The following is an 11,231-nucleotide window of genomic DNA, read 5'->3' on the forward strand; positions in this document are numbered from 1 at the left end:
TGCTGAGCAATTCAGACTCATTCTATATTCATCTTTTGATTAACTGTAATGACTTACAGCACTGAAGCAACTCTAATTTCAAACACCCATTGTTAAGATTCCTTGATTCCAAGACTGAACTGGAGAACACAGAACAAACCCTCATTTCACCCGTCGTCACCCCCTGAGATGATCCAAATCAAAGGTTTACGTAATGATTCATGTAATCCTTTTCTACTTTGAGTACCATCACATACATTTTTTGTGGAATATAATCTGGATTGGCAAAGCTCCATGGTTTGAACCCTTAATTCTCAAAAAGCATTCTGAGAATATGCATGAAATCGGTTTGGCAACTTTTTCAGTTTGACGATCATTTACTTGTAATTATGATTTTAAATGATTCTAGGCCACTACACATACAGTAAAGATTTACACTGTCATGTAAACAAACTTAGAAAGCTAACCTATCATGAACTTATCTGAACTAATGCTCGAAAAACACCCTTAATATTTAAAATATTTAAAACGTGATGACTGAATTTTAAACTCTCCTCAGAATCATGTCCATGACTTGATATAGCGTAGTAGAGGACCACATTGCGAAATATTGGATTTTAACTTTTCTTCCACTTTGTGGAAGTAGAAAAATGCATTATTGCATGTCCCTTGCGCAGTTGTTTTTCCAGACATCACAAATTTTTAGAAAGTGCACGTTTTCCACTTCATTTTGTTTAACCAAACATTGTTGCATCAGTATAGCATTATTTTGCTGCATTACACTCAAAATACACTGTAAAAAGTGCATTATTGACATTCTGGGTTTTAAAATTCAAACATCTATTGAGGTGGATTTCATTGGAATGTCTCAAATATATTTCTGATTAAACAGGAAATAACAGAATGTTTACAACTAACAGACTGTGAGCCAAAGCGGCTCTTAGATAGATGCAGCTGGAACCCTTCAGTCATTCCCCATTCAGCTGTTTTTAAAGATGAGAATTTTCAATGAATTAATGCATTAAGCATATCTGGCATCAGTTAATCTTATATCATTTCTATTAAGAAAACGATCTGGTTTGGGTAAATGTAAGACTTGGCCTTCACAGTGTGAAGGAAAAATGCTTACCCAGAGTGCCTTTCAGTGCTGTTATTTTGGGACATCTACAGCGCTTTCATTCAATTCCATCTGAATGAGATCCATCAATACTTCAGACTAGAGCCAAAAACACCATTGGAGAAAAAAATGAGTATGAGGGAAGATGGAAATTGGCTGAGAAAGAGAGAGTGAGTGTGCGTGAGCGAAAGAAAGAGAGAGAGAGAGAGAATGATGACATGAAAAATAGTCACTGAATTTATGAGGGACAATGTGGGCGGTTAGAGCAGGAAAGAAAAGTAACTAAAAGTAAAGAGAGAGAGTGTAAAAGGTAAGACAGAACAGGAACACTACAGCGAGACATTTGGATTTGCCTCTAGTGCAAAATCTTGGATAAAAACACCTAATAAAACATTCTAAAATCTACCTTCTAGCGAGACTTCATTTTAAAAACGTCTCCATTTTCTCTCTCTCCTGTCACCTGGCCAAGACGCAGCTTTGCGACGAGTTTTAGCTTACTTTCTGTGATTGCTAGATTGCTATCAGATAATCCCAACGGGCCGCTGAACGCTAAGGCGTTGTCATAGAGACAACATGCAGAGAAAGCTTTGGAGGAATATAATCATCAAACTTGATACAGTGCCAGTGGGCGGAGCCACAACTGTCAAACAGGAACATGAAGGAGGGAGGAATGGAGGAGTAGAGGCTGAAGCAGTGCAGAGGAAGGAGAGCAGTCCTGTCAGTCATGGAGCTTTGTGTTGTTGACTTTCAACAGAGGCACAATCATTCAGTTTTTCTGCTTTTTGTCCATCTCTTGACATCAGTCTGCATGAGATTTCCACAAAAGCTGTAAGTGCTGTTTAACCAAAGTCAATCCTCGGACGGTATTCGAGAACCATGGGATAAGCCTGGGGTGAAAACGAAAGTAAAGAATGACTTCACATTTTCTGATGTAAGCACCATATCATATCCATTATATTGTCATAGTTCTCTCCTATTTTCTTGTGTTGTAAAAGGCAAGGACACAAACCTACGGGCATAAATGTGTCCTCTGATCTGATTTTGTATCAACCTCTAGTGTGTGTGTATGCAGGGCCATAGCTAGAGGATTCGTATCATATACTGTACAATAGATGAGCATGGTGATGTTGTTGTAAAACCTTTATTTTAAAAGTTAAATGTTTATATAAAAATTACAACTAATAAAAACTAACAAAAAGCAAGAAATTGTTCAATAATAATAAAACCAATTTTAAAAAAGTAACAGCAAAATAATGTTTTTTTCCCCCCCATCAGTCTATTATAATCCATAGCTATATCAAAAGTAAACATTTAGAAATTCACAAGAATGCAGTTAAATCATTTATTGTCTTATTTTTTATCATTCGGTCGATTGTGGTGCGCACAGATAATGAAAAGTGACAGTAGTGTAGACGGTAGTTTTTATTCCCAGCTAAATAACAATACAGTCTTAGTTAGTCTTTAAGAACGTCTTGATCGACTGGGATACAACAACTCTCCTGGCCTCCCTCTCCTTCTTTTCGTGGCGTTTCTGGTACCATGATCTATGTTTTCTTTTCCCCGACATTTTTCAGTCAGTCAGTCTCCTGCTCTTCCACCAAGTTCATCGTTAACTTCAGGCATGCCGCCTCAACTCTGATTGGTTCTGTTCACGAGCTGGGGTGGGTGGGACTTACAATTTTATTGGGTCCATCTGATGTTTGTCACTGACTGAATAATCAATAAGTACTTTAGATCGGACTAAACCATTTTTAGGGAGGTAAGAGAAACAGATTTTGGAAAAAATATTTAACCAAATTGCATGATTTCGTGGTTTTCATTTAAATCTCAGGCATACAACTAATATAAATATTAGAATTATTCATACAACAGGGGCCTATATAGTAACTGCTGGATTTTGTGCCCCTATAATTGTCACTACCTTTCACCCCACTAGCGACGTACCTGTGTGTGTGTGTTTAACTGGAGAAATATGACTCATAGATCTGTCAGTAGCTGTGAGCAGTTTTTTTTTTTTTTTTTTTTTTGCCTCTGCCCCACCACTACCACCAACTCAGAGACAGCTGTTCACACTTCTCATGAGCACACCATGAGCACACACCGACATTTTCAGGGTCAAACTAACTTTTCAATAGTTTACCTGTCAATGTTTCTAGTAGCGGTTTTTCAAACCTTTTAATGCCAAAGATTTTGAATATAATATGAAGATCCGCGATCCTAAAATATAAATGCAGCTATATTTTTATTTATTTATACTGTGTGAATACACAATGAAACAAAAGCAGTGACCGTTTTTCTTATTCCGTATTGTGATGTATATCCAAGTGAAACAGTTAATCGAAAAAGCAAAAAATGTATGGTGGGTCTTGGTTCTATCCATTTGTTGTTGATTGGATGGAGGCAGATCTAAATGTGAGCTTGCAGCCGATTGTAAGAAAGGTGCTAGGTTTAAGTAGACTAAATGAGAGAAGATAAAAAATTACAAGTTACCAAAAAAATTAAACATGCATGGATGAATCATTTATAATTAGATCAATAACACCCATTTAGATGTGGAATAGATTTCCCATTTCCATTTTATACTGGCTTTAAAATGTTATCTGGGGGGGAAATATACTTTTTAGTAAGTGTTTTGGTGACAAAAACAGTTTTGTTTTTGTTCTTACTGGTAAAAACTAGAATACCAGAATAAAATAATCACAATTAATCTCATGATTGATTAGCAGTCTTTAGACAGTAATATTATCAGACTTGATGAATGTGACTGTAAATGTAAAAATCTGTAGCTTAAGTGGACAGTAACTTTGACAGCCCAAAAAATAATAAATAAAAGGTAATGTTGCAAACACACACATAAACATATATACATACATTTGCTTTTCAATAATAGTGGTGACTTTCCAATAACTTAAGAAAATATTAAGCATGTTTATAAAGCCATTTTCCTTCTGGGGGTGATAGGCTGGTCCATATAATGTAAGTCATTCTGGTTTTACTATCCTTGGGGGACATTCAGTCCAAACAATGTTGGTAAAATTTGACCCACACACATACAGACTTACGCTGTCACCCTGAAGTCTCCAGCGAGTGCGATATATGAATTCCAGGGTGTGGTCTTTGCCCATGATCTCCCCATTACACAAAACGTCGAGCTGTAAGAAATACGGACAAGCTTGTTTTATGAGCTTTATGAAATCAAATAATAGGCACGTTAAGACTATGGCATGTTGTGTGTTACACATACACTTAGTCAAACATCGTAGAGAACAGCAGAGGCTAAGAAAAACAACCTCAGAAACAATTTTCATTGAATATTAAGTTTCACAACTGACAGGTAAACCCATCAAGAGCTTATTTATTAATATCTGTATTGAACTGTGAAAGAAACCTATTCATTCTCAGTACACTCACACAGCCCAGTGATACTGTGATAAAACAGTATTTTACCTCATAAGAGCATGGCAGCTTCAATTTTACACAGAGGAACTTCTTAATGGTTCCCACCGTAACACGGGTGGAGCAACGGATGAATTTCTTCATTAAACCCTGTTTCAGAGAGACATGGGGTGCAAATTATAAACACACACACACAAACATACATCTCAACATATACACACAAAATATTAAACTATACTGTCTCTGTGCACCTTAACTGTGCTTTCTCCTGATTGGCCATTGTTACGTAGACAGTCCAGACAAATAGCGATCTGAGGATCACTCCTGTGGTAGTCTCCACCTTTCCCATCATCATCCTCTTCATCACTCAGGTGAGCTTTCTTAGCCCTAGGGCCATCTAGAAGACAAAGGAAACCAGACCTTTAATCTTAAAATATATCTGTATATTAACTGTACGTGTAGTACATGTGACTGTGTGTGTAAAGGGGTTGTGTATGGAATGGTTAATTATTACCTTCTCCATTTGCTTTGATTTTATTTTTTCTCCAAAACTCACTTTCCTTTTGTTCCTCCTCTAGTAAATAAACACAATAATTTAAAGAAAGTACATTAAGAAACAATTTACAGGTATAGAAACACTTACCAACTAAAGCATAACTACATAACCTACAGAGTGTATCTCTGAAGTGCATTATAAAGGATAAAGTATGTATGTCTGTCTCTCTCTCTCCCTCTCCATACACACATATATATATATATATATATATATATATATCTCACTCTCTCTTAGTCCAGGCACCAGCTTGAAGATGATCTCCTCCAGGGTTTTATCTAGTCTGCAAAAAAGTGAAGCCAAGATACCATATAAAACAGAGGACTTGTGTGTGTACTTAAAGGGTTAGTTCGCCCATTTAAGACATGAAGTTGTATGCAATCCTTACCAGCACTATAGGTCATACACACTGACCCACTCTGTTGTCACCTCCCTGGTCAGAGTTCTGGCCGCTGGAAGTTTTTCAATAAAGTACTCCCGGTTATTTTCCGGGGCCACAAAACTGTGCGTTTTTACGTGAAAAAATGATTTGCGTTTCAAAGCTTGATTAATTTACCACACAAAAAACACGCCGGTCAAAATTCATACCTCAGTTTTAATCGGCACTATTTTCTATCCATTTCTATCAATCCGCGCTGCTGCTGTAAACGTCAACAGTGCGCACGTTCCGATCAGCTGTTCCATAGTGTTTACACAATCGATTGACAACGACGTAAAAAGTATTAAATTAGCAATTTAAAGTGCGAACTTGTAAATTCCCAGGCTGTTACCACAAGGATGTGCCGGGATCAAAGTTCAGATTCCATCGTTTTCCTGTTTCGAATATAACTAGAGACAGCTACCGAGCATAATCTCCATCTGCTGTTAGTCGACCTCACCAGCAGGGGGTGCAAGCGCGTGTTGTTGGCTGGTTGCCATCGGCTAACGTTACTCATATTTCAAAATGCGTATAGATAACACGCCACTTGAATTGAAAGTGGCGTGTATGTTTACGCAAAGTCATGATGTCATGTTGCAGAGAATAAAGGATTTTCGTGTGTGTAGTGCTCACTTCAGCGAAGACGATTACATCCCCAACCAAGGAGGAAAAGGACAATTAAAGAGTTTTGCTGTAGCATACCAGTAACACGGGTAAGCTCTATTTACTAACTTTATGATCCCATGTCTAAACTGTACGGTAAACAAGCTGATGTTTAGACTCCATTATAAAACACGTGAAAAGATGTCTAATATAAAAACAGTATAGCCTATAGGGATATTGGTACAATTTGCTGAGAAAACTATTTGATTGAACACACACACAATTGAGGTTTTGTGTTGCAATCAATAACATTGTCGTTGTGCTAAAATTACTTTCATCATCTGATCCGTCTGACATTGTGCTAAAATTGGTTTCATCATCAGAAGTTTCGCAGTCAGACATGTTGTCAGCGAGTCGCGTTATCAACAGCTGATCGGAACGTGCGCACTGTTGACGTTGACAGCAGCGCGGATTGATAGAAATGGATAGAAAATAGTGCCGATTAAAACTGAGGTATGAATTTTGACCGGCGTGTTTTTTGTGTGGTAAATTAATCAAGCTTTGAAACGCAAATCATTTTTTCACGTAAAAACGCACAGTTTTGTGGCCCCGGAAAATAACCGGGAGTACTTTATTGAAAAACTTCGAGCGGCCAGAACTCTGACCAGGGAGGTGACAACAGAGTGGGTCAGTGTGTATGACCTATAGTGCTGGAAAGGATTGCATACAACTTCATGTCTTAAATGGGCGAACTAACCCTTTAATCTGTGCATGTGAGAAATTAGTGCGGGTGAGTTTGGTTACCTCAGCATCTCTAAAGGGTTGGTTTCATGGACCTGTATCCCACATTCTGGACACTCATTACTCTCCTCAAAGTGCTGAACGATACAACTCTTACAAACTAGAGGATAATGGAATAAGAAGAAAAGGAAGAACAGAATAGGGACAAGAGAATGAGATAATCAGGCCAAAGTACTCTAAAACCATACAAAACTTTGGTGTTGAAATTATTTTTGTTAAAAATCTATTTATTTTACCTACTACATAACTATCAGATGATATTTTTTGGTTACACATTATTTTAAGGTGTGATTGTTACAGTGTAATTATATATTTAAGTACTGATTAATATTAATTAACAACATGTACTTACTATAGGGTTAGGGTAGGATTAGGGTTTGGATGAGGGTTCGTTGCATGTAATTATGCATATTTTACTGTTATTACTGTGAAAAGCACATGTAACATATGTAACAAGGTGTTACTTTTTTTCATTTAGAACAGTATTTATCTGACAAAAACAATGAGTGTCTCAATAAAAGTACCAGCATTAAACAGCATTTGAACAGATTAGATTACACTGCCACTAATAAAACTAGAAAAAACACTATAATTTAGAAAATTTAGTAAAAACTCTAACCAAAAGCAACATTAAATAAGCATAATATATTTAGTATAATTATTATACATTATACATCTAAAAAAAATGTTCAAAATGTCACTGCATTTAAAATATGTTCAACATACACTACCGTTAAAAGTTTGGGGTCAGTATGATTTTAAGAAATTCATATTTTTATCCAGCAAGGATGCATTAAATTAAGACATAATGTTAAAAAAAGATTTATATTTCAAATAAATGCTGTTATTTTTTAACTTTCTACTAAATATTGAAAAAAGTATCACTGTTTCCACAAAAATATTAAACAGTGATAAGTGAAAAGTGTTTTCAAAAGTGACAATAATATATATAAAAAAATCTTGAGCACCAAATCAGCATATTAGAATGATTTCTGAAGGATCATGTGACACCGAAGAGTGAAATAATGACTGCTGAAAATTCAACTTTGCCATCACAGGAATAAATGAATAAACTGTAATCATTGTTTTTTTTGTTTTTTACAATATTTAAGTTTTTAACTTATTAAGTTATAAGTTTTTATGGTGTTTTTATTCAAATAAATACAGATTTGGTGAGCATTCTTTCACCCCTAACTTTTAAACAGTAGTGTACAATACAGTTATCTTAAGACTATCGGGCCCTATTTAGACACCCAGACACAGCAGCTCTGCCAAAAAAATCATTCAGGTGGGTCAGACAAAAATGGAAATTTGAATGTTAAGCAGAGTGTGAAACAAATAGGTTTTGATATGAGATATGAGACAGGTCAGACGAGCAGGTATGGGTAGGTCTAAGAGACATCCAAACAGTTGTAATTTTCCCATTACATATTATTGACAATAATAGCAGCTATTTTTGGTCCTATTGCTGAACCATGCACATTTTTTCACAAATCTTGCTAATAAATAAACTCACCACATGATGAAACAAAACAATTCTAGAAAAAGGCCAGTTTATTCTTATTTCTGATAATGAAGATTACAACACCAAAGAAAGAAAAAACTACCAAAATATTCGGTTTGCTTTTATTATCAGAAAAGAGAGATGGTCAAAGAGAACATAATGCGGATTATCAAAACATGAATGACTTACAAGTGTGCAGGCATTCTGTGACAGCGGTGGGCTTGATCAGGTATCCATGACAAATTGAGCAGGTAATGTGTCGGTTAAAATCTCGGACCAGGTGCTTTCGGTGGGTTGCCATCTCGACTCACAGAGGTCAGGAGATCACAAGCTAGAGTCACAGTGCTGCCTGTGCTCCCACACAGGGTTGCCACGGTGATTTCATCATTGCCTCAGTTTTGAGGCAGTTGTAACTCTGATCTGAAGACATTATTGGTGAGAGAGTGATCCTAGAATTAAAAAAAAACATATATAAAGGTTATTGTAAGAATATCAACCGACTTTTAGTGTGAATTTTCAGTTACATATTATGACTCCACACGACAAGCAAAGTATCAAAAATGATTACACCACACATTATGTTTTGAAACCAGTCCAACTCAAACCAGACTTGAGCTGAACCTTCTTTCAGTCTGAAAACTTTTAGGAAAGTCCCTGTCAGGAGAGACGGGAAAAGCGAAGGGTGCGTCATTTCAAGAGTTCTTTTGAGTTTTCATTGGCTTGGCCACAATATAACCACCAGATCCAGCAGGATATTGAGGCCCTCTTTCTTTTGCATCAAATGCACACACAACAAAGTCTTGCCTATTTAAAATTATTGGGTCTCATTCATGAAACATTCGTAAATATACGAGTAAATATGAGAGTGATTTGCGCGTAAAGAGACCTTCCCGAAAACTCATCTCCTGATTCACAAATACTTCGTAAACGTCAGATGTGATAGTGAAATGTGTGTGTGTGTGTTAATGAATTCCAATCAATCGTAAATGGGACGCGCGTGCACGCTCATTCTCAATTACCATAAATCCCGCCCATATATCCGACTGCATCATATTATGACACGAAACGAAGGATTTCAACAGAGGTGGTACCATTTAAAGCAAGCCGTACCGTACTAGCCTACCATGCAGTGGAAAAGCGCCACAAGTGAGCCGTACCGAGCCGAGCCGTAGGCCTACCGTACCATGCAGTGGAAAAGCGCCAAAGCGTGCCGTACCGTAGGCTACCATGCAGTGGAAAAGCGCCATTAGCATCATATCAATCACTTAGAGGTTATTAGAAGTGTTGCACCAAGGCATGTGGCCTATAGCTAAATTGCAATGCTTGATTAAACAATGTATTTACACCTATTTATTTTAGTTTAGAGTAACACTCTGAACTATCACAGCAAATGTTTTGGCGAAAAACAAAAATATCATACAGCTTTCGAGAGTCACACAAAAGCTTACTGCCTATTAACACAATTGTTAACTTTTTTGTAACAAATAGCCTATCTATTTTTCAAGTAAGCATTTGAACTGTTCTTTATGTTAAGCAAATGAAAAATAGACTGAAAATCAGTAAATCAAAGATTTAAAATCAGTAGTCACAACTGACCCCATTGTGACAACATGCCCCAACAGCATGGCACTATATGAAGTCCTCACAGTATAAGGAGCCTGCCTATGATCGTAAACAGTTGTGAAAGTCCAGCATTTTTGCCATGTCAAAATTCACATCAAAAACAAAATATGCTTTAAAATAATTATTTTTATAACTAGCAGCTTTCTAAAGCACTTTCAACACGGGAACGAGAACATACAATTGTAAATAGGCTACTTGGGTCTCTGAGGGTTAAACTTTTTACAGATTTACACGTTTACATGCACTGTTACTGTGTTTCAGAAACAACGCCATCGGTCAATCATTTCTAACGATGACGTACTCCTTACGATGCTCTCTGCCTTTTATGTAATACATATTTGTATAAGAGGAAAACAGCAACTCACACAGGCTGCTATGTGAATAATAACTAACACGAATGGATTGTTTGTTAGTATCCATTTTAAACGCATTATAAACCAATAGCCTGTTCCTATGAAGCTTTTAGTGTGCATCAGAAACGCGCAGTGTGTCACAGTCCCGTTATCTCATCAGCGCAAGCTGCGCGCACGGCGTCAAGGACTGCGTGACGTCATCCCCATGGAAATTATAACACATGGTAAGTTGAGCTCGTCTCGCGCGACGTCGTTTTTACATTCTATAATTATGTATCTGTCTGCTCCACTAGAGCGGACTGGCGGGCACACAGCCTCTGTCTTACCACATGACACAATTTCTCCCCTCCCCAAACTTTACACACATTCGGTGTGACAGTGTCCCCAAACCGATAACGTAGCGCAGATTCCCACGTTCCGTAGCCATCCGAAATACACTCACCGTTACGTATCCCCTCGCCTCGCTCTGTGCTGGGCCGTTAATGGAGACTGAAAAGGGGGGGTTCTGGAAGCCAGAGAGAGTCACACCGTTACAGCCCGGCGGTGGATTGAGCGCGTGCAGGCAGTGCGTGGCTGGTAAACTCGCGGCCGACACGGAACTGGCAGCAGCACGCGCAGAGAGAGGAGCGCTCGCGCAGAGAAGGGGCGGGGGACTCACGCGCTTGTTTACGCGGTTCTGTAGATTGATACCAGCGGAAAGAGAGAACAGTTTAGAACAGTTTCCCAGCATTATTAAGAGAAAAGTTATTGGGCCACAAGACAGACTGAATTGAAATTAATAATAATAAATAAATAAATATATATATATATATATATATATATATATATACACACACTACTGATTCTTTTTTTCCAGGTGAGGTTGAATCAGTGATATATATATC

At 37.4% G+C, this 11,231-nt stretch overlaps 1 protein-coding gene across 1 annotated transcript; it reads right to left on the reverse strand.

Moving 5' to 3' along the window:
• Nucleotides 1–229: 229 nt before the first annotated feature.
• On the reverse strand, nt 230–10,993 carry pcgf5a (polycomb group ring finger 5a). Its single transcript, XM_056264273.1, has 9 exons — nt 10,790–10,993; nt 8,561–8,820; nt 6,871–6,967; nt 5,273–5,328; nt 5,007–5,066; nt 4,744–4,889; nt 4,544–4,642; nt 4,159–4,248; nt 230–1,983 (listed from the first exon to the last, which is right to left on the reverse strand). Exons 2-9 carry the CDS (start codon nt 8,670–8,672, stop codon nt 1,936–1,938), a joined length of 708 nt encoding a protein of 235 aa, XP_056120248.1. The 5' UTR covers nt 8,673–8,820; nt 10,790–10,993; the 3' UTR covers nt 230–1,935.
• Between the last annotated feature and the right edge of the window lie 238 nt (nt 10,994–11,231).

Source organism: Rhinichthys klamathensis, unplaced genomic scaffold (assembly GCF_029890125.1).
Source record: "Rhinichthys klamathensis goyatoka isolate OS25496 unplaced genomic scaffold, OSU_Roscu_1.1 h1tg000220l_1, whole genome shotgun sequence".
Taxonomy (NCBI): domain Eukaryota; kingdom Metazoa; phylum Chordata; class Actinopteri; order Cypriniformes; family Leuciscidae; genus Rhinichthys; species Rhinichthys klamathensis.